Source organism: Cygnus olor, chromosome 9, assembly GCF_009769625.2.
Source record: "Cygnus olor isolate bCygOlo1 chromosome 9, bCygOlo1.pri.v2, whole genome shotgun sequence".
Lineage (NCBI taxonomy): Eukaryota > Metazoa > Chordata > Aves > Anseriformes > Anatidae > Cygnus > Cygnus olor.
In genome coordinates this window covers 14,764,563-14,787,590 of record NC_049177.1, presented here as the reverse complement: position 1 = coordinate 14,787,590, position 23,028 = coordinate 14,764,563, and the positions used below count along the sequence as shown (strand labels likewise).

The following is a 23,028-nucleotide window of genomic DNA, read 5'->3' as shown; positions in this document are numbered from 1 at the left end:
CCTCTGCTTCAAGGAAATTTCTTCTTCAATTTGAAAAGCTGCTGTAGAGATAACAGTTCACTCAGTGCAATGATTTTTCTTATCAAATAAGTTGATTGAGATTAAATTAATTAGCAGGTTGTATACAGGAAGCCTTCTGTATCCTCATAGTTGTGGAGGTTTTGTTACTGAAACTAAAGCAAAGAAAATTTCCACGTGTTTTCTGAAAAGCACAGAGGAAACAACCCCACTAAGCCGCTGAGTAAGCGGCTTTTCCAGCAACACTGCTGAGGTCAGGAGCTTGACTTTTGTGAAATCTTATCCTGCCCTTAAGTTTCTGTAGCCCTTTCTGCAGACAGTCTAAACTTCTGTTGAAGCAGTAAGTGCAGGCCCCGAAACTCCTGAGTCTTCAAGAGATGTGGTGGAAAGTGTATGGATGCTGCAGCTATCTGTCATGTCTTTTTCAAAATAATAATAAAAAAAATGCTGTCCCACCCCTCTCTCTTCTTACTCACAAAAGGTGGGTCTTTCCCCCTGTTCAGTTGAGGCTGTTATTTCTGGGGAATAACCCTGTGGTGAAGCCAGGGCAAGGCGTGGGTGCTCGTAAACCAGGCTCCAACATGGCCCTCTGCTCGGAGCCTCCTGGCCTTGCTTCTGTTTTGTGCTTTCCCTCATAAGCCCTTTTCTCGTCAGGAGTCCAATATCCTGCAGCAGTGACAGATTGCCAGGAGATGAGTTGCTCTGCTCTCTGTTTTTCCATCCCTAATGGCATCTGTAAAAGTCCTTAATCTTCACAGTGGTTTGTCCTTGCCTTAGGAGGTGCTTGGACAGACTTTGGGGCTGTACCCGTGCTTTCTGCTTCAACCCCTTTGCCTCCTGTGCTGCCCTGGTGCAGGCCAGGCTGCTGCTTCTCTGTCTCCTGTTGCATCAGGCTTCCTTCGTCTGCGTGCTGTAATTCTGGCCTCGTTGAGCAGCCGCTAACCCCCGTGTCACTAACCACCTCCTTGTTTGTCCCCCCTGTTGCTCAGAGCACCTCCGGGGTGATCCTGGGGAGCAGGTTTCTGAGTCTCCCAGGGCACGTGGTGATGATAGGCACGCGCACCGGCGGAGAGAGCGCCAAAAAGCACACTCACCTCTGTCCGACAGCGCCTCCAAACACAGGCATGTCCCTTCGGAGGATCGTCACAGATCTCCTCAACCGAGCGAGGCCACCGATGGCCATCGGCAGAGGCAGAAATCAGCCAGCCAAGGTGGGTCTGGGAGACCTCCCAGCCTCGACCTGGAAAGAGAGGCTGATTGTGGTGCCCATAAGCACAGCAGCAGCTGGGAGCTGCAGGAGAGGAGGGCAGCCGGCAGGGAGAAGGCTCGGAGACCTCTCAGCCTTGACCTGGAGTCAGAGCATGGACTTGCAGACCAGGCACGATGCAGCAGAAAGCCAGCAAGGCAAGACAGAGAAAAGCGTCGTCGTCTTCTTGACGTGGAGCTGGAGGCTGAGCAGGAGACTTGGCATCGGGGCGGCAGCCAGCTGGCACGCCCTGAAAACCGTAAATCCCGCCTTTGGGGCCGCTCTTCGCACAGGACAGAGCACAACGGGAAGCTCCGTGACTCCGAATTCCAAGAAGATCATAGGAGGGGTGAGGAGAGAGACTGCAAAAGCGCAGGACGCAGGAAACCTTCCCCCTCCCCACACTCTGTGAGCCGGGGAGAGGTTGGAGACTCCCAGAGAGACTCAGGTAACCAGGTGATGGGGAAGGTGTACATACGTGTGGGGACGCACCTTTGCTTGCCCCGTCCTGCTGTCTGAAATCGGTGGTGCTTCTTCTGAAGACTTTTAATCTCCAGTATCAGTCTGTAATGTGTACACAGTGAATCCTGCCTGGGTTTCTCCCTTGTTTAATGAGATTCTTCTTATCCGCTAAGACTCTCACTCTGTTTATTTCCTGACGTGTCCCCTGGCATCAAAGAGAAGGAGTAAGAAGGTATTGTTGGAAACGGTGCCCTCGGTATCCTGTATAAAAATTCCCTTTTATTTTCACTGATATAATTTGTGCTGTGGTTTCCTCTCGCAGAAATGGGATTTGATTTGGGATGCAAGGCTGTAAATGAGGAAAGTTTGCTTAATACTAACAAGCCAGCAATGTCCATCCAATTCCTATTGAAAAAAAACGTTGAAAATGTAAACGATTTTAGACAAAGCTCACAAGTGTCCAATTGTGATATATTTTAAGAATTTCTTGACAAATTCCCTAGAAATGAACTTTTCTAGGAAACATGTACTTGTGTAGTTTTTGTTCAATAATACTTGAGGATTGCTGGCTTTTGAAATCCAGATACATCTTTCTGATTTTAAAACTTGCATGGGAGTGAGCCTGTCTCATGGGATGACCTGTCTGTTAGATCCAAGTCTCTGAACTCCCACTTTCACTGTGCCTGCCACAGGGTGAGAAACTCCTGCTTTAGGGCATCCAGCTGGTCCTTATGTGGATAAGGTGAGGAAGACGATGCATGTCTGTGTTCAGAGATGCCAGGAGAATTGTTCTTTGTCGTCTTCATGCAAAAGTTTTCTTTGAGGAAGTGGAGGGTGTTAATCAGGCCTTCATATAGTCAGTAAATTGTGATGTGCCCTGATACAGCATGGGACGGAGTGACTCAGTCTCTGATCACCCTCGCGTGGAGTCAGGACAGCCAAAAGCTCACATCCTCTTCCTGAGGGAATCGGGGCGGGCTTTGTGCTCCGCTGAGTGCGAGCAGAAGTGATGTGCGAGCAATGTTTGTTGTTGCTTTCTGACCAAACGAAGACTGGTACCAGTCTGTGTATAAAGCAAGCTCAGTCTTGGCTGTTCAGTGAACAATTCCTGGAAATGCAGTTTTGCTCTTCATGGGGGCAACGGTGTATGAAAGTCTGTCAGCGAAGCTGTTCCAGTGGGGTAGAACTGTGCTTACAGTGGCCTTGGAAGCAGTCTGAATAATATAACTCAGACCAAGCTGATGCTCTTCGGTGGAATTTCTGTGCTGGCTTGAGATTGCAGCTTTTCACAGCTTGGATCAATCAAACTGTTCTGGCAAGGCCAGGCTGTACACTTAATTGTAACTGTCAGAAGTGCCAAAAGTTGTTTTTTTTTTTTTATGCTAAGGTCATGTGTAAGAGGGGTGTTACTTGCTTAAAGTCATTGGATCTGTTGACTTAAATTTATCAAAGCAAAAAAGCAAAAATACCCCATATACCACATTTAATACCTGAAGAGCCAGTGTGTTCCTATTCCACGTTTTGATTCGGGGTTAATGCGTGAGGTCTCTGGCCTGCAGTTTGAAGCATTTGGGGTATCTGATGGAGTACGATGGTAGTTTGATAGATGCACAGAAGGTAACCTATTGACCTCTAAAAACTGTTTTTTTCCTTGGTCTTATCTGATCAGAAGGAAACTGATATGTGTCCCACTAAGCTGTAATTTATTTATAATCAATGTGAAAACAGAGTGCTGGAAGCACGAAAGTTTTGAGTGAAGCTTATTTTCTGAGTTTGGGATGGGAGAGACACAGACAGACAGCTGGAGTGTTTGTGTACCTCAGACATAAAGCAGAGAGCTTGTTTAGATGTCTGAGATTGCTGAACAATACAGTTCAGGCTGCAGATGGAAGCAGAAAGCATTCGTTGTATGGGAATGAGATCACGCATTTTATGACAGGGATACAGGGGGACTCCTTTGGCCTGTTGCAAATAGACCACGGAGAGACCCTCAAAATGCAACATTTAAATCACTTGTAAGTGGTTTACCTTTAAATAAACACTTCAGAAAAAATCAAAACAAAAAAACCCCTCTGTACTCAAAGCAAGAACTGAACCTTGTGTGAACTCCAAAACTGTTTACGTGTCTGTTTTCTCACTACGAATTGTAAAATTCATGGGTCAGGCCAAAGCATGAAATTGTCAGAAACATTGTGTGTCTGTCCCAGACATCTCTTGCAGCCCACGCTGCTCCAAAGGTGTGTTTAAGGACTCTGCTGTGCTTGTAGCACATTAGGCTGCTCTCCACTGTCTGAATTGATGGCGTGTGAAAAATCTACGATTTGATTCCTTTGCTAGTATCACTGTGCCACTGAAAGCTGAAGCAAGAGGCATGGCTCTTCTAGCGAACAGTTGCATTTGCCTTGTAAGACGTGGTGTAACTATATGTATAGAAAAAACTTATTTTAAGGTGTATGCTGCACCTTAGCTAAAAGTACTCTCAAAAAGTCTGCCTGGCAAGTACACCGTAGTGGTCTGTGGTCCCCTCGAGTGGGGGCTCTGCAGGAGGCTGAGGAGATGGTGGGGATTTCCTTTCTGAAGCATTTGGGAAATGGGTGAGCTGATTGTTCTCTCTCCCAATTCTGTAGGAACTAAGTTGAGGGGGATGAGGCAAGCCACTTATGATAAACCCCTAAGGGAACAGGAATTGTCTGATGCAGAGATTGCTCGGAAACTGCAAGAGGAAGAGCTCCTGGTGAGTAGAGGGGATGCATTAGTCATCTTGAAAAAATTAAGGTATTCAGTAGTGACAACTTGAATTTGCAAACCGCTAAAATGTATCTGTGACTTTTAAGACCAAGGGCCTTGTTGCTGTGCATTCTGATGCTCTGTCTCCCGTAACTGCACATGCGGTAAAGGCTGGTGTCGAGCCAGCAGAGCCTTTTTTTCCTAAATTACATACCCGAAAACTAAATGGCAGAAGCAGGGTGATGTTAAATGAATACTTGCAGGCAGGTGAAGATGGCCTTTGGGCAGTATGGTTGGTGAGCTGAGAAGTGAAACATGCCAGAGCATGTCTTGGGCTGGGGGTGGGAGAAAGGGCAGTGGAGTGGGCAATGTATTGTGGTGTGGCTTCCCAGATAGGTGGGGACAAAACTCAGCTGAAATGTCACTTTGTTACTGGGTTATGAGGTAAATATTGAGTTAATTTAATATATTTGGAGAGGATGGTAGTGTATTTGTGTGGATGCTTGCCTTGCCCAGTCGGTTGATGCCTCTTAATAATTTTAGAGGTTTTACTGTTTTCTCTCTTTTTTTTTTTTTTTTTTCCTTTTCAGGCCAACCAGGCAGATCAGAAGGCAGCTCAAGTGGCTCAGGATGAGGTGAGCAGGAAGCTAAATGTTTGTAGTATTTTACTTGTGGAAACTAAGCCCTACTTGTCTTCTCTGACCCTCTAGTTGCTCATTTTTCCCCTTGTAGGGGAATTTCGGGCCTCAAGTGGGGTGTTTCTGGCTGGTTTTCATGTTTATGTTCAGGTTAGTTTAACGGGGTGCTATGTTGCGTGTTGCAGCCTTGACAGAGGAAGTCCTCTTCATGGCTGTAGAAGAGCATCTCTTGTAACTGAACCCTGTAGGAGACTATCAGAGATGCTGCAAGATGAACCCAATACTGAAGGAAAAGAAACACAGGGCTGAAAGGCTCTGCAAACACAAACCAGGCAAATGGGGGTCCTCTGGGCATGCAGCATGTAGTCAGTCTTGCTTCTGCTCTGTCATTTGGTCACTGATCACAGACTCAGGTAGAATCCTGGTTTTGCACCCATCTGACTTAGCAGCTGTCCATAGGAGAGATTTTAAACAGCTCAAACCGAGAAGAGCAGTACAACCTCTGACGTGCTGTCTGTATTTTCCCTTTCAGGAAATTGCCCGTCTCTTGATGGCTGAGGAAAAAAAGGCTTTCAAGAAAGGGAAGGAGAGAGAAAAGTCTTCCTTTGAAAAGAGGAGGCATGATCAAGACTGGAAGGTATGTCAAGCTTCAGGAGGTCTCCCAGATGAAATCCTATAACATTGTTTCAGAGGGAGGCGAAGGTGTGTGATGAGACCAAGAGGAATGGTACAGACCCTTGCATGCAAAGGGTCTTGCTGCCTGTTACTCAGCTGCTTCCTAAGCTTTTGGAGCCCTGTCCTTGGTTAGATACTCTTTAGACTCAGTCTCAAGTAAGGTATGCCTTAGATTGTGGCCTTGGAGGCTGGTGGTGGATGTCACAGTACCTCGTGGCCTCCCTGAAGCACTGTCAGCCCTCCTGCTGCAGGACTTTTTCTCTGCTGAAGTCCTTGCTGTAACAGTGAAAGCAGTAGTTGGTTCTGTTTGTTCACCACAGGTACAAGGACAGCACAGCTGAGCCAATTTTATTATGAAGTAATGAGTATATCAAGCCTAGGCTAGGTTTTTGTGTAATACTGCAGAATCTTGGCTAGCTGTTGTGGAAGGTGATAAGAAACAGATTTCATAATCTGCCTTCCTAATGTGCTAAAGGAGGTGTTCTGTTAATCTTGGGGCCAGCTGGAGGTAGCTGATATTTTCAGACTCCTTACCATGTTTGAGCAGTTGCAGCAGCACAGCTTTGTGCAGCTGGTCCCTTGTGCTCAGCCATGTTGCGTGCAGTCATTAACATGGACTGTATGCACTTGGCCTCAGCTTTGGGATGGGTCCCCCAGCACTGAACCTGAATTTAGAGCAAAGCTTAAGTTTGGCTCAGCAAGGCTGAGTTTCAGTTATCGTAAGATAGTCCTGATCCAGCCATTCGCACGTGTCTGGCTGTGGTTAGTGTGTAAAAGCTGAGCACAAAAGGGCTGTGTGGAGCTGAGGCAGTCTCGACAAGATGGCTGGTGCCTCGCAAGGCATGCGGACAGCCAGTTGAACTGCTTTTTATTCTTCTCGTCAGCATGATGCAAGCGAGTCGCCGCGCTCAAGGTCAAAAGAAGGGCCTGAAACCCAGCGACACAAAGGTGACAAGTCTTTAAGGTGAGCTGAATGCATGGCTAGTAAAAACTGGGGAGATGCACTCAGGAAGCTGCACGCAAGCTGAGTCCTAGGGAGCAGTCATGGGGCGACCAGCCTGACCCACGAGGGGGTTGGCAGAGAGCAGAGCTTTTAGCATTGAAAGGAGACGTCTGGCACAGAGCTCACGAGGTGCTCGGTGACATGCGTCACTCGCTGTTCTTGTGGCTTCTGGCCATATTGGTCTTCCTGCCTGCCGCTGACAGAGATAGATGAGCCTGTGCAGTGACATTTGTAAAATGGCAGAGAAGCACCAAGAGGGTTAAAAAAAACTTCTGGGGATGTGAAACCAAATGTCATCTCTGGGCGGGAAGGAATAATCGTGCTGCATTTGCACAGCTGTTCCCTTGTGTCCCTGCTCCCCATTTATGTCCTGTACACTGCCGCTGCTGTGTGTGGACACCCCACTGCAGCGTGCATGTTGTGCTTTGGGGTGCCTCATCCCAGAAGTGATGGGAACGTGCTGTAATGCAGTGCATCTTCTGAATCACTTCGTACCCTGGCCTAATGCTCCTGGTGTGGGACAGAATCCTGTAAGTGACCCTGGTGGTTTTGATTTCCAATCCTGATATGAGCTTAAGAAGCTTTTGTTTAATTTGCAGACAAAACAATGAAGGTGTGCAGGTGAAGACAGATCTCATTAAAATGTTCTAGGGTGAAAGCAAGGCAAGCATTAAGCACTTTGAAACGTTTCTCTTTCCTTTTGAGTGAGGTTTGCATCAAATTTCATAATGGAAATTCTTTGTTTCCTGAAAAATTGAAACAATTATTAAATGAAAGCAGACCATGGGAAGTGGTGAATCCTAGGTATTTCTCACCATATGAACAGTAACAGGCTGTGCTCAGAGAAGCTGGTCTGCAAGTGGAAAGCCCAAATCAGTTTGCTTTAAACTGGCAGGGACATACCAGGCAGCTGAGGTGATCCTTTTGCCATACTCTTGTGCCTTTTAATTTTGTTACTATCCCATCCTGTTGTCCCCACTGTGTCCACCCGCAACATTCTTAAACATTTTTTTTCCCTTCTGCCACCATGTGTTTGTCAGGTCACAGCCTCTCCTCGATGACTTTGAACATGCTCGGTATTACACAAGCCAGTCCAGCCCCTTACGTCAGTTTTCCAAACCTGAGCACTCTCCTAAAGGTAGGAACAAGTCCATAGCTGGTCTAACATGTGGGTTGTTGTGGGTTGTTTTCCTTGTGTAGCCAGCCTGAAGGAAAGGGTGTTTGAAAGAGGAATGGACGTTATTGCCCCAACAGGCAGGTGATGCTACTCAGTGAGTTCTACTTGCTGAGCACATTGCTGGCTGAGAGGGAAAAGCTGAACTGGTTTGCCTCGAGTTTGTCAAACTGCTCTCTGCTTGTCCTGTGTGATCTCTTAATGATGAATGACTGTGAATCCAAGCAGCAAATGAAGGAGAAATAACATGAAGACAATGGTGTGATGAGTTTTAGGTGACTCACGAATATCAAATGATCCAATACATGACAAAAAAGTCTGAGTATCTCCTGTCTGGCATGTGCATGGGGCAATTGTACAGAAGCTTGTTCTGAGAACAGGCTTGTTTTATTCCTGTAGCATCTCAGCACTGCTTTGTTGGCTTGTTTCCTGAAATAATTTGGCACCAGAGCAGTGTGGGATCACCCTCCCCCCAGTTCTTGAAATCTGTGTGCCACTTGTCTGAGTTATCTTTAGAGACTCTGGGGAAGAAAGGTGCAGCCAGAGGTAGACTCAGATTTCTTCCAACTCCACTGATTGTAACTTAAATGTGGACGATTTCCTTGCCAAAATTTAAAGTTTTGGAAGCTTTTGTGTTCTGTAGTTATCAAAAGATCTGGAGAGTTGATGGCAGTTTATATAGTCTGTAAGCCCAGTGTTCATTCTGTTTTCCTTAGCAAGGGTGTGAAATGTGACTGCGGTGCCATTCACAGCCTGCGAGAAAGGGGTGTCTTGTGGATCTATCCTTCCCTTTGCTGGAGTAATGTACAGTTCCCCCTTTGACATACAGAGATCCAAGAGGGCAGTGCAAGTAAGATGACTGCAAGTAGAACTTTCTTTACCAGGACCTATCCTTACAGACTGTTTCTCCTTTCTGTTTTGCTTTCCAGGTTCCCGTAGGAAGCAGTAAACTGTGCTAGCCTTCGCTTTGGTACTGACTCTTCTGTAGCAAACATTACTGGAATTGCCAGGCAACTTTCTCAATACCTTACCCTATGGGGGGTCCACCTTCCACTCCCAGGATCTCCTTTTTAAGTGTCATCGTATTAATAAGGAACACTCGTTCGTTTCAATTTCCTACTCATATGTGATCACTTATGCAGTGCAGTACAATCTAGCCGCCACTGAGCTGTGTGAATCAACTAGCTGATTTAACAGCTCCCTCTTATATTCCTTTGAGGCTTTCATTTATTTTTAAACTTTGGCTGGAGTTTTGACAAATAGGACGAATAGAGATGCACATACAAAAGGGAGAAAAATCCAACATATGAGCTGGGTTATGGCAACGCAGGAACATCTCAAGTCCAAGTTCTTTCCATATTAGGATGACTGAGCAAAGAGTTGTTAAAGGGAATGTGTGTTTCTTCTGCTGCTGGATAAGAGAGCTGAGCCAATCTGACAGTCATGGTAGCTTGCAGGAAGGAGAGAGTGTCCTCACAGTGTATGCCATCCAAAGCTAGAATCTGGGACTGGTGAGGAAGAAATTGCCTCTAGAACAAAACTTCTTAAGTGCTGTGTTTCTTTCTAGGGTTTCCAGCAATTTGGTTAGGGTGCGTAACCACGCATTTAGCTCCAGGATATAGGATAGGACAGTTAAGAGGAAGAACTATTTCAACTGAAATTAGATCTTATGTGCATGACTTTTAAGGCATGCCAGGGAGTTGATGAAGCTGGGAGTTGTGGATTGGGAATAATCACGCAAACATATTTCAGTGCCTGAGGGCATCTCTGTGGTCACCTGCTTTGAGCTTCCAGGTGGTGCAAGTTAAGGAATTTCACTGAAGCCAAGTAGGAGCTACTGTAACTCCTAGCTCAGCTGCTGATGCACTTGAGCACAGTAACTTATGTCAGAACACGAGTGTGTCCTGTAAACATAGGATTGAAGGAGGGCCGTATGGACATAGAGCACTGAATCCAAAAGCTACAGTTAAAAGCAACTTTGACGTAGACACAGAGTGCCAAGTAGCCTGCAGAATGTCTCTGCTAACTGCTTCCTCTCTGCGCTGCTCCGTCCAGCACCCCAGGCAGGCTCCAGTCAGGTTAGAACTATTGCTCTCCAGGGTACAGCAGTGTATTCAAGTTTAAGCTCTCTGTACAGATCTTCCCATGCACTGTTTTTTCTTTATTTTTCCCCTTTTGATGGCTTGTTTTCCCTCCGCTCTTTGAAAACCATTCTGCTCTTGCAGTAACAAGTAGCCTTTTTCCCTTTACCTTCTGTCATTCCAATTCTTTTGTCTTGCTAACCTTTTTTCTTTTTTTTTTTTGCCACGTTTTTTCAAGTGCATTTTTAAACTGCAAAGCCGAGTAGCTGGACACTGGCTTGGAGTCTGTCCAGCCAGTACAGGTTAGTTATTCACTTGGCCGTCTCACTCATGGCAGCAGAGCCTCCTGCAGTGCTCTTGGTGCCCCTGCAGCCCTGCTCCCTTACAGCCCGGCACAGAGCCTGTCCTGCCATGCTCTGCTGCTGCTGCTGGCAGCTGCCAGTCCTGCTGCTGGCTTTGCTGAGGAGGGCAGGCAGAGCTGTGATTGTGCTCACCCTTACCACCGATCTGTGCAGCTGCCTGGGAAAGGAGCCTGACAGCTCTGTGGAGCTTTGTGGAGAGTGAATGCTGGCGTGGAGCACTGATAGGAAGTCGGAAGAGATCATGGCTCTCTGCTCTTGCACTAATGCACAATTCAAGCCCAAAGGCAGCTGAAAGGCTTTAACCTTGGCTCTTGTCCTTGGTCAGGAGAGCTACAGAGACAAATCACTAGGAAGACGAGGCAACTCATTTTTCACATAAGTTGCAAGGAGATCATTTAACACCACAGCACGAGCCCTTGCCTTGCCTTGCTCAACAACTCGTCTCTTACCCTCCTGGGATATTGACACCAGCTCACTCCCTGTGAAGTACCAGACAGCCCCGGTAGGCCTCTGCTCCAGGCATGCACCAGCCAAAAACGTTGCAACATTGACTGGATCAGCAGCAACCTGTTAGCTGTGTACCCTTGCTTCCAGCCCATAGGCTTGCTTACCTGCATGAGTCTTTAAGTGAGTCGCAAGCTCTCGCTTGTTTGCTCTTTCTTCTCAGGAAATTTTCCAGCCAGAGGCTAGATTTTACTGTCCTTGCCTTGTGCCCTCTTTTTGTTCCATCTTTGTCCATTCAGAAGTGTTAATGTTGTTTTTAAATGATCAGGAAAAAACAACAACATAAACTGTATTTTTTTTTTGTTAGATAACTTGGGTTAATGTGGCAACCTCATTTGCAATGGCTTTACTTTATAAAAGTTTATTTTTTGTATTTCATGTAACACTCAAAATTTCTGTTGAAAATGCCTTTTTTTTTTTGCGTGGGATTTTTTCCCCCTCCTTGCCATTAGAGTGTGTATATTTTTGTGAAATGGATGCCTGGTGGGGTTTTACGTACTAATACTTTTACAAATACCCCAGCTTGTATCATCAGGGCCACTTAGGAAAATCGGATGGGGAAAAATCCTACCAAATAAGAAAGCAGTTGTGCTTTGTACTCACTGTCCATAGGAAACTGGTGACCCTCTGCACAAGGCAAGGGGAAACTACCAACTAAGAACTCAGCCCTCCCTGGGCTTCTGTAGCTGACTTGCACTGCAGTTGGCTGATGTAACTTCTGTCTTTTTCTATTCAGGAAAGTCATGAAGGCCCTGAGCCTGCTGACACAGGAAGAACCTATTAAATCAGGAGAGATGCTTAGGAGTATCCAGGTTGTTGACTTCAGTGGGAGTGAGTGGAAATGTTATGAGAGAAAATTATGGTTGATTTTGTTTGGAAGCTGGGTAAAGTCCAAAGAATGCCCCAGTGCCTGCTCTGTGAAGCTGCAGGATCTCCTTAATGGCCTCCTCGGGCCAGCCGAGGTGTCCAGCTGTGGCACCAAGAAGAGGGAGCTCAAGGGAAGGACCCAGGAGCGTCTGCTACTTGGATGCTTTCAGGGGCTGCTGAATGCTCTGGGGCTGCTTTGCTCTGTCTTCCCTTAGTACTTAACTTTCTAGTCTTATTCCTTGCCTTTATTCATTTGCTGTCCCTTGTGTTTCTTTTCCTGTTTGATTTTTCTATAGCCCTTGTAAATAGGAGGGCCTCGAGGATTTGCTAGAAGGGAGCTGGCACCTCTGTCTACAGGGAGAAATGCTAAGAATAGTAGCTGAGAAAAGCATTTAATAAATGGGGGATAAACAGATCAATTGCTCACCTGACATGCCTTGTGGGCCTTGTGCGGACACAGGGTTCCTGAGGCAGAAGTTGCAACTGGACTTTACATGTTTAGTAGCCACTCCCATGGCCCCACTGAAGTCAACAAGAGTTGAGACCAGGGATGAAAAAGGAGCCAATTCTTCTTAGAGCTCAGGAGCCACAGCTCTGCTGAGAGTCAGGGAGATGCAAAACCAGCATCACTGAAGCCGTTCTTTTACAAAGGAACAACCAGAGCAAAATCTCCCATCCATGGCAGAGAAATGTTCAACTTTGTGTGTGTGTCTTCAATTACCGAGTTTCAGTAGCTCTGCCTGTGGTTTTGCACTGGATGTAATAAGCATGTCAGAGCTCTTGCAGGAACCCCTGCCCAGGTCACTCAGCTCTTGCATCCCTTTCTTGCCATGTGCATTAACAAAGCAACAAGCACCGTGTGGAAAGTCCATCAGCGTGAAATCCTGGCACTTCCTAATCTCCATAGCAGGCACATCTCACCAGCAAGAGCTCTCGCCGCCACCTCGCCTCCGTCCAAAGCACAATGGTCCGCAGAAGAGAGGTGAGGCGAACCCGAGTGATCGTGCCTTACATGCAGGGATACTCGACGTCTTCGACAGTCTGATCTGAGTCACCTTGCTATGAAATACTGTCTTAAAACTTGGACTGTACAGCTTCCTGCAGTGAGAAGCGGTTGTCGTCACGGGAATAGATCAAACAGGTTAATCTTTTTTTAAAGAACTTCATGGTTTTGAACTTAATGGGGGTGGGAAAATATCAGCTGTTAGGGGATAGATTAAGTCTCATCATTGAATTTCCTCCTTGTGGGTAGAAGTTGCAAATGCTGCAGTCTGCTTCGCTCTGTAAAAGGGATCTTGTATGTACAGTATTTTTATATCTCTGTATTCCCACCTGTCAGGATATGAATCAAGTTTAATAACAATCATAAGAAAAAAAGATTTTTTTTACAGTGCTAGACCTTTGAGTTTTTTATTTTGTGCCAAACTACAGCCACTGTTACATTAGAGGGTATTCGTTCAGTTTATTGATCAATGTGTATATTATATATTTTTTATTATCAAGGTTTTTATTTTAATTCATATTAACCTGTATGCAAACTAACTGTGGATTGCTAATTTATATATAAGGGGAGCACTTTGGAGACAGTGTGAGGATTCCCCTACTTAGTTTACACTCCTGTAGTATAGTGCAGCCAGTCCATAAAACTCATATTCTCTGCAAGAAGTAATTCTCCTGGGCATCTGCCAGCCGGATCAGACTGCTCCTGCTATTCCTCATGGCAGCACTGATGCTGCACGGCTGTGTTCAGGTGCAGTAGGAAACAAAGCACAGCTCAGAGCAGGGTCTGACAGGTGACCAAGTTCTCTGCTGTTCTGTTTGTGGCGGTGATGCCCAGGGAGGCAGCTGCTGCAACAGGAGTTCCTGTTTGGGGAAGACTTTGAGGTTACCCTATATCCGTCCCCAGCAGAGGGACTGTTCTGGTTCTGCCCCACTCTCTCCCTCTGCTCAGTGCTTAGTTTTGCAGTTGCTTTGGGATGTGAGTGTGGGATACAGCACTGAGGCACAGCAGTGCCCCTCACATAACATACACCACAGGCTGCTTGTCTCTTCTTGTGAAGGACGGGCATAAACCTACAGAGACTCCAGTTATCTGTACTCTTAAATGTGCCATAACACACTTCTGGCCGTGCAGGGCTGTCGTGGAGGGTTGAGCTGTGCTGCACACATGCTACTTGGACTGCCATGCCTCAGACAGGCTGCACTACACAGGTCTTGTGTTGAGAAGCTGCACTGCCCTCGGCCTCTGGGCTGGAAATACCCTCGGCTGCTGCCTCCTCTTGGGTAGCACAGGGCCAGGCTTAAGCTGTGCAGTTGATGCTCTTCACAGGAGAGTCCCGGAGAGGACAACGGCGCACACAAACAAGTATTTCCTATTTCACAGCAAACAAGTTTCACTGTATCAGTGTTCACTCTAAGTAGACTCCACAGTGTGTCTCCAGCTGCATCTGCGTACTGCAATATAGCTCACTGCCTCAGAGAAAGACTGCGGTTGTCTAGTTTAGCTCTTCAGGGTAAGCTTTCAGCCTGTTGAATCTAAATGTTAGCCATACGATGAGATGGATTAGTCGATTGGTTTAAATTCCTCAGAGCTGCAAGTGTATCCTGTGTTGCAACAGCTAATTCTTAAATATATAAATCATGCACTGACAATAATCTGTCTATGCAAGCCTATTCTTTCTTATTTTTGACTGTTCACTCTAATTTAACCAGGTTTGGCATAGAACTTCTGAATGACATTTAACCAAAGTATCGTGTCCGTGTGTGTATAGCATGTTTTGCTTCATACTCCTGAATTCATTGAATGTAAAGGGAACATTGCCTTGCCCCATTTTGTTCAATAAACCCTTGTATTTTGTTATTGACTGCATCCTTCTGTCCCTCCGTGTGCTTTTCTGGGAACACTGAATTGTTTTTTTTTTCTCTGCTGTGAGTTGGAGACTTGTTCAGTGTGTCCCGTTGGATGTGCCCTCCCGGGGGTTATGCAAGAGAAGGGGAAGGCAGTGCTTCATTCTACCCTTAGCTCCTGGAGCTTAGCTGGTTCCACCAATAATTATGTTCTTCCAATTTAATAGATGTAGCAAAACAACGATTTGTATTTAATTTGATTATTTTGTGGCCAGAGAGATGGAAAAAGGCTGTGTAATGTCTTGGAAAGGATCTGGACTGTTTCATTTCCTGAGACTGTGATACTGAATAATAAAGCTGTGTAATTATTTGCAAAAGTAAGATACTTTTTTTTCCCTTTCTGTTAACATGGCTTTTAGTTTGCGAAATACCTTCTTGAAACTTCCCAATAACAGCTTAGACCTGCAGTGGTGTGATGGAAGGCAATAAGAAAACGTGGCAAATGCCCTGTGAGTGGCTAATGTCTTCAAAGGCAGCAGATGAGCATACAACCACACAGCTCTAACACAAGCCTATGAAGCCACTTCCAAGTCATGAATTCAGTTTGCAGCAGAACACTGAAATAAAAGGGCAGGCTACTAAACATTAACTGCAAATCTTGAGTCCAAACTCAAAAACCTTTCTTAAATGTTTGTTTATTCACTTGTTCCCCTCTGCTTGCGAGGAATAGCTGTTGCACAGGGGAGCAGAGCACCCTTTCACAGTGCGGAGTGCACCAGGTTGTCCCTCCAAGGGCTTGGGCTCAGGTCTGTGCAGGGATGAGTGCTCTGACTCCAGCTGAGTTCATTTTGGTGTTTTAGGGCCTATGTCAGAGCACTGCCCAACTGCTTCGAATTGCTTCATCATCTTTACCTCCCACCACCTCCATCTCAGAGTCCCTTAGGTATTGCTAGTGAGCAGAGGCAGGGACCAACAAAACAGATAATTAAAAATACTGGGACATGGCTAGCGGAGGAAGAGCCTGTAAATACAGGGCACTCAGAAGTGCCAAGAGCTCTGCCAACTTACAATTTATTTTAGCCTCCTGTCTGAAATTACTGGGTTGGTCTGTTTCCTTTGAAAGGCTCCTTTCATGCCAGCCTTGGCACTTGTTTAAGCATTAGGCTGCGCTGGGCTATGGTGGGAAGGGGGCCAGCTGGAGCCCCAAGCAGCATCTCTCACCTGCTGCGTGAATGCCTGCATGGAGGATTGTACATGGGAGCCACAAAAGGAACATTGAAGAGCGCCTGGGGACTTTTAAAAGATTTTTGGCTGTACCAGAGGAATTGCTGATCTCTGGGTTTCCAAGTCACACTCAGCTCAAACTGTACGGATGTGGTTGGTGATCCATCATGCTGCTGGCGATGGATCCAAGTTTCCTCAGGTATTTTCCACCTGTGAGAAAGGTAAGCCAGCAGAGACTGCTTGAAGTCAGCATTGCTGGGTACCCAGCAGCCCAGTTGCCAATCTGGCTGCTCCATCCTGCTCTGCAAGGTAGGATTTGCAGATTGCAGCTGCCATCTCCCACCTGTGCACATTCCCTGATGCTCTTCTTCCACCCCGCACTGGCTGTGCCAAATGCCCCTGGTTCATTTTGCTGATGGCAGGCAGCTGCTCTAGCACTGACACCTCAATTTTCACATCGTCTCCTTTCCCCAGATGCTGCTCTTGCCTTATTAAACACTCCCCTGGGCTGCCCTTTCCCCAAAACTGTCTTCCTAGCTCAACTCCAGTGACTCACTTCATGGCCTTTCAAGACCCTGCTCCAAGCAAACACAAACAGCTCCTAGCTGGTGCTGGGGCTCCAGCACCACCACGTGATTCCTATTTACATCTTACTAGCATAATGCCACATCACAGGATATTTTTTTCCCTGCCTGTTTTAGATTTGGATGCTGTCCCATCTTTATTAAAACACGGTTGACATATCCACTGTCTAATTACGAGGGAGAGGAGCATGTGCCTGCCTCACTAGTAGGGTTTCTGACCCGTGCAGCAGGTGAGCTGGTGCAGAAGCACACCAGCACCTGGCCTGAGCACAAACCCAAAGTACACTCCATATTGCAAGGCCGTACATGTGCTTGTCACCACAGAGTGCTCCGGGAATGTAATTTGTAATTGCCTCCAGCAGGAGAAGTCCAGGTCCTCCTGGTGCTTGCTGCTCTGGGATCCTAACCCAGCTCTCCCGATGGCAGGAGTTAATTCAGCTGTGCAAAGTGCAAGTTAATGCCAAATTGATTCTCTGTAGGCTAAGGAGGCTGAAACAGATGACTGAGGGTGATACCTCCTAGCCCTCCTGTTCTCAGTCCTCTGCACTTCCAGCTGGGAAGAGAGCAGCACCCTCGTAGGTCCTGAGCAACAGGAACAGCCCCATCAGAAGCAGGTAGGCCCAGTGGGGGGGCGTGTGTGCTTTTCTTCTCCGTGGCCCTTCTCTGTGGTCCTCAGGCAGGTTGGATAGAAGTTGTCTGCTGGAAATCAGGACATGCTGCTTGGTGAGACCCCCAGGACCACTCACTGCAACTCGGAAGTTGCTTGCTGCTCAGCTGGAAGCACTTTGTGTTCCCTAAATATTTTTCCAATCTGCTGAAGAGCAGGTGTGAAGATAGAGCAAATCCCCAGATTCCCAGAAACAAGGGAAGATTTCACTATCTGGGCTACCAAACCCTGTGACCCAGTCCAGCCTACCTTAATTTTGAACAGAAAATATTCAAAATGAGCTGGTAACCCTAAAAATAATAATAATAATAATAAAATAATTTTAAAAAATCACCGAGGGGGGATTGGGAGTTCTTGCAGGAATAAAACAACAGGTCATTTAAATACAAATTATCACCACTGTAATTGTTACTGGGATACTCACGAAGGCAGTATGAACCTGGGCAAGGAGGGGAGCACCACACAGTGGTGCACCACATAGCACGCAGTGTGAAGATCAAAGCTAGCTCTGATCACCCTGTGACCTGAATGTGTGCAAAATGCAGCTCTGGGCAGGTTTGGGATCAGTCCCCAGAGCAGTTCAGCTGCATGAGCATGGCTCAGGGCTGGAGCACGCAACCCGGCCTGTCTGCAAGGCAAATATATTCAGAGAATGGGTTGAACTAAACTGCTGTTACTTTTGGATAAAACTCCATCACAGATAACACTTTGAAAATGGGCCCCTAGCTCCCATGGAGGTGTTTTGATGCCTTTAAGCCCCCAGTTACTGGGTATATTATCAATTTTCTTCATCCGTTCCTTGCATGGCTGAACTCAGCTTCGGTGTCAGCCATGGCATGCAATCCAGTCCGTTCTGGTGAGAAACCTTTCCCCCAGAACATCCCATATAAGAAGCATGAGAACTACGTGTTGGTTCTGCCTACCCCTTCTTCTCCAAGCCCAGCTCTTCCCTAGGAAACTGAAAGCAAATCAAAAATAAAAGCATGAAAACAAACTCGGAGTAATAAGAAAAATAAAAGACAGCAATCTTGGAGGGGAAAAAAAAAAAAAGGAGAAAAAAATAAGGTGGCAAAAAAATGCTTTCTTTTTCTTTCCAGCGTTTTTTTTTTTTTTGTCTTCCACCTGCGGGTGGGAGCAGCACGCCTGATGCCGGGGCTCTCTCTAGCGGCCGGAGCTGAGCAGAGCAGCAGCGTCCCGCACCCCTGGGCTCTGGGCTGCGGGCTCCCTGCTGGCAGATGGGGTCTTGCAGGGCCTGATCCGGCCTGGGAGCCGTGCTGGGAGCTGTGCTGCTGCCTTGCTCCTTCCAGCCGGAGCCTGGGAGCCCTCTGCTTCTGGTGGCGCTCGGCAGGGAGGTCGGTAATGGCTTGGTGGCACCTAGGCTGCTGATGGCCTGCAGGGTGAGGTTTGGGCCGTTTTGCTATTGACAGTGCTGCACTACAGAACAGTACAGCTTGTGTTAATTACAGAAATCACGGGCTAAAAACATATTTTTAAATATAAGTCGCTTGTTTGGCAAAGACAAGCACTCAGAAATTAGGAAGCGGCAGAACTCAGATCACCCAGGTGATGCTAATTTAGCTCCTTTGCTGCTTGGGCAAGATCAGGGTTTTCCCCTGGGCCTGTGCCTTGCCCCGGGGTGAGCTGGCTGGGTGACGGGCCACGACTGCTGCACCTGAACAACTTGAACATTAAAAAAAAAAAAAAGGCAGTAAATAAATAACTTCCCAAAGAATAGGGAGCCCTGTTTCCTGACAAGCAACAAAACCACCTACCCTCAACTCCAGCCTCTTACAAGCTCCTGGCACCCTCCAGTAACCGGCTCCTTACAGCCATTTTCACCCAGCCCACTGCCATGGGACAGGCCCTTTCACACTGGGAAGGATGAAGGATGCTTTCTCCCAGCCCTCAGAGGGATTTAAAGTTCTTTCTGCTTGTGCTGTGAGTATTTTGGTCCCCAACCCCTCCCAGAGGATTAGCTCTTACACGCTAAAGTGCATTTTGTAGCTTCCTTCCTCACCTAGGTGCTTGCATTAGCTGTTGGTGTGAATTGCTTAAGCCTGTGGTTCAAAAAGGAGCAAATGGGTTTCTCTGGTTTGCAGTGCTTTGTTGTGCCTTAGGGATCCTTTTCCTATCATGGTGTGAGCAAGATCCTAGAGAAACCTGTGGCTGCTGATGGCAAAGACGCCTGTGTGATACTTAAAGGTTGTTTCCAAAAACTCAGTTTTAGTGATGGAACTTCTCGCTGTGCAGCACTCAGGGAGCTGCACTGGGCACCATGCATTGACCAGTCTGCCTGAAAACTCGGCCTTGCTGCCCTCTCTCCCAAGGGATCAGCCAGAGGCGGCTCCTGCAGCGCTGTGAGCTCCGTGTGAGGTCTGGGCTGTTACAGAGCAGTGCCCAGGCCCCGCAGCCGCTTGGTTTTGTGCGCTGCCAGGGGCCATTTTAAAGCTCCCATTGATCTACCTGTAACCAGTGGAAGAGAGATGGTCTCTAGCAAAATCCCCATTTAGTGCTGTAAAAGGAGGGCAAAAGGCAGTTAAGGAAACCTCCCTGTTGCTAAATCATTCCCAGCTTTTCTGTATGTGAAGGCAGAAAAAGCATCACTGCTGTGAAGGATATGAGTAACTTCCATTGCAGGGGTTACCTGAAAATCCCTCTGTGTTGGGGCTCTACCAGCTTGAGGCAGGAAAAACTATTCTTGCCTCAAGTTGTTTGAGGTGCCTGCGCAAGAGGAAAGCAGTCCAGCTACAGAAATACCAGCTCTTTCTGCTGTTTCTGCTGCTTTAAGTTTGCTTTGGTCCAAAGCACAGCTGTATTTTTTCCCTGAATCCCATGGTCTTAAGCACATAACTGTTCTTGTATCTTGCCCTTCTTCCTTTTTGCAGTATTTACCCTTTACAGCTTAATTGGGTTCTGTATTACTGAAGGCTGCTTGCTACTTAAAGGACATTAGAGAGTTGCATTGAAATATTTATGTCCAGTGCATTACTTCATTAAGGAAATGATCTAAAATGAATGAAGATTGAATTATGCCCAAAATGCCCTATAAAACTGGATGCCGACTGATTACTTAATGGTTCTCCTGATACATGATGCATTAGAGGTCTATGTTGCCTTTAATTTTTCATGGGCTGAACTGTCTTACAGCAACCCTAGCCTGTTGGTTAATGGCATTTCCTTGTAACAAAAAGTTTTGTTCCTTTTTTCCTTGACATAAGTGGTGTTTTCATGATATGTGAATTGAGGTGCCAAAATATGTTTTGTGCTTGAGAATGTAACTGAGGTTTCTAAAGGGATCATTCCCATTTTGGAGCTAGGAAGAACAGTTCAGAAGACACGTCTGTAGCTCGGGAGAGCTCTTCAGATGCGTTTTCCATGTAGCCAGGTATATGTAAGCGGTCTCTCCACCTTACCAGTGTGTGGCAAAAGGATGATTCTGTGATTAAGAATGAAAGACCTTAATTTGGTGCTAAGCACCCAACAGAATGTTTGGGCAGCAGAGAGCTTTATCCAAACCTTTCAGGTTTGGGGGCTTTTAGCAAGCTCGCCTTCGCTTGGTCTTCAAGGCTGGAGAATGAATTCTTCCAGCCGTGAGCAGCTAGTGCAAATATTAATACACGTATTACAGGATGCAAAGAAACAGCACTGCGATAGGTATTTTAGACACGACTGTCCTTTGTGCATTCCTTTCTCTTCTGGAGTCTTCCTTCTATTTTTTACGTTCCTAATGAAAATCATTATAGACTTGTATTGTGGAGAAACTCCAGCCCATGGACACTGGAAAAGGCTCAGAGTGAACCTGGGAACAGCAGAGCCTGCAATAGTGTACCCAAACCTGGCATGTCTGCTCTGCAGCAGCATTCCCACTTCTGGCCTGCAAAACCTATATGGACGCAGCTTGTTTTCCAAGACCTGTGCAGTGCCTTTTTTGATGCCTAGGAGGAACCTGGACACCTACATACAGTGCTGTCCTGGCTTTCTGCAGGAGTTTTTGAACCTTCATTAGTACAAAGGAAAATGTCCTTGGTTTAACAGAAACTTCTTATCTTAACAGAAACATCAGCCCTGTTTCCTTTCTGGCCTGTCCCTTAATCTTAGTCTCATGCACTAGGAAAATCCAATCCTTGCAAAGTCAATTTTATTAATTGATGTTTATTGGATTATCTTTAAAATCAAATGAGCTTTAGCTGGGTGAGCTGGAAAATAAAGAGCAGGCAGGAAGGAGGTTCAATTCAGCAGAATCCCTTTGCTAGTAAAATGTAGCTCTTGAAGAGCCCAAATTTCTGAAACAGGGGATTTCTCCACTGTGAGGGGCAACAGTGGCAGAAAATGTGGAATTGGGGGCTGGAGAGCTGGGTTCATCTGACAGATCAATGCGAACTCCCAGGCAGAGTTAAGGGAGCAAGCATAGAGTTCTGCATCAGGAGGTGCCTGACCCCCAGCAAGGATTAGGCAATAATTTGACAGCACCAGGCTTCTCCTGGGGAACTCTGGTATTTTGGTGGTATAATTTAGAAAATCAGTGCATTGACATGCTTGGTGTTATTCACCAGGAAACGTGGTACGTGGGTGTGTGCGCCTGGCTCGGGCTGGCATCTGTTTTCATGGTTTGAGGGCACTTAGATTCCCTCCAGGCAGCACCCAAAGCACTAGCACATAAATTTTCTGCATCCAAAATGTAGATGGTTAGCCAGTTGGAAATCTGGGTTTTAATTCGTCTGCTCACTGAGCTACAAAGCTATGTCTCCTTTGTGCCAGGAGAGTGTGCTGGCTACACAAGTTTAGTTTGATAAGACCGTGCTCTGCAGTGCTTGCTGATCAAGCTCTGCTGCCCTGCGGTGAACTGGGCATGCCCAGGGCCAGGGGAAGCCTTATGCCTCCCTAGGAAGGAGGGAGCCCTGGACCAGTTCTGCTTCTATATTGATTCGTGTATTTGATGCTGTCACTGCACTATATCCTGAAATATCCTGGCTGTAGGGACCAAAGTTGACATTTCAGGGAGCCCAGTTCTTGGGCAGGTGGCTCCAGTTGGAGTTCCCGTGGCTTCCAAGGCTTGTTGCTGGCTGTGCTCAGAGCGTCTTCTGGGTGCTGTGTCCCTCTGGGTGCTGGCACGCAGGGAGCCTCGGAAGCAAACGGGTGTATGCAGTGACCAAACAACCAGCAACTGTGTGGGTGCTCACAGGGGGAAAAGAATTGGGTCTTGCACAAAGAGGGAGATGAGGAGTCAGGGTTATTGCAGCTGTGCAGAGTGGGACATGGGGGAAAAGGATGCAAATGCAAAAGAAAGCAAATTAGCATTTTTATTATCCTGCCTCTAGAACAAACTGGGGTTTTTGCTTTGCCTTCCTGGGGAATAGGAAATATCTACTCCTTGTCTTGCAATTCAGTGAAAACCCAAAGCACATCATCTGACTCCTGACAGCTTGAGATTTTTAACAGAGCAAATAAGGCAACATGTTTCTATTTTTTTTCTTTTTTTTTTTTTTTTCTCAAAGTCAGAAGAGGACTTGGGATTTGTGGTGAAAGTTATTAATAAAAAGTGTTCTCTGGGGCAGCGAATTCAGAGGTTGCCTCATCAGACATTAATTACCAGCCCAGCACCACCATTCCTGAGACAATTGAAATTTAGCCTCCTGACAAAAAATTGATTTTGAAGATTAATTGTCCCCTGTAGCACAGTTTTAGTCCAATCTGAAATACAGAGAGGACAATTGTCCTCTGAGTTTAATAGAGCTGTCTCTCTTCGATATTCACAGGGCTGGAGAAACTCTCCTGGGAGGAAGTACTTTTTTGGGGGGGGACTTTTTTCCTTGTCTGGCTTCCTATGGTTCAGGTGGTGGAAAAAGTCTGTCAGTGTCCCTCTGATCTTTGAACCTATAGGTGAGTTTGAGTCAGGTATTGAACCCCCCCAGGCAGCAGTGGGACACTGGGGAGAAGGGAAGGAGAAGA

The 23,028-nt window shown here is 46.5% G+C and overlaps 1 protein-coding gene and 1 long non-coding RNA gene across 3 annotated transcripts in view; both read left to right on the top strand.

Moving 5' to 3' along the window:
- CCDC50 (coiled-coil domain containing 50) overlaps positions 1 to 14,977 on the top strand; it is a 42,154-nt gene extending 27,177 nt beyond the window's left edge. The window contains exons 6-12 of one of the 2 annotated variants that reach the window (XM_040567588.1): positions 1,008 to 1,712; positions 4,354 to 4,460; positions 5,044 to 5,088; positions 5,624 to 5,728; positions 6,651 to 6,730; positions 7,810 to 7,907; positions 8,873 to 14,977. In XM_040567588.1, coding sequence (XP_040423522.1) covers positions 1,008 to 1,712; positions 4,354 to 4,460; positions 5,044 to 5,088; positions 5,624 to 5,728; positions 6,651 to 6,730; positions 7,810 to 7,907; positions 8,873 to 8,892 — 1,160 coding nt within the window. In that variant the 3' untranslated portion in view covers positions 8,893 to 14,977. The remainder of the gene's footprint in view (positions 1 to 1,007; positions 1,713 to 4,353; positions 4,461 to 5,043; positions 5,089 to 5,623; positions 5,729 to 6,650; positions 6,731 to 7,809; positions 7,908 to 8,872) is intronic. The other variant, XM_040567587.1, reaches the window with a different exon arrangement.
- Positions 14,978 to 18,852: 3,875 nt separating this feature from the next.
- Positions 18,853 to 23,028, top strand: part of LOC121074938 — a 143,295-nt gene continuing 139,119 nt past the window's right edge. The window contains exon 1 of the long non-coding RNA XR_005822633.1: positions 18,853 to 19,017. This is a non-coding gene — a long non-coding RNA (uncharacterized LOC121074938). The remainder of the gene's footprint in view (positions 19,018 to 23,028) is intronic.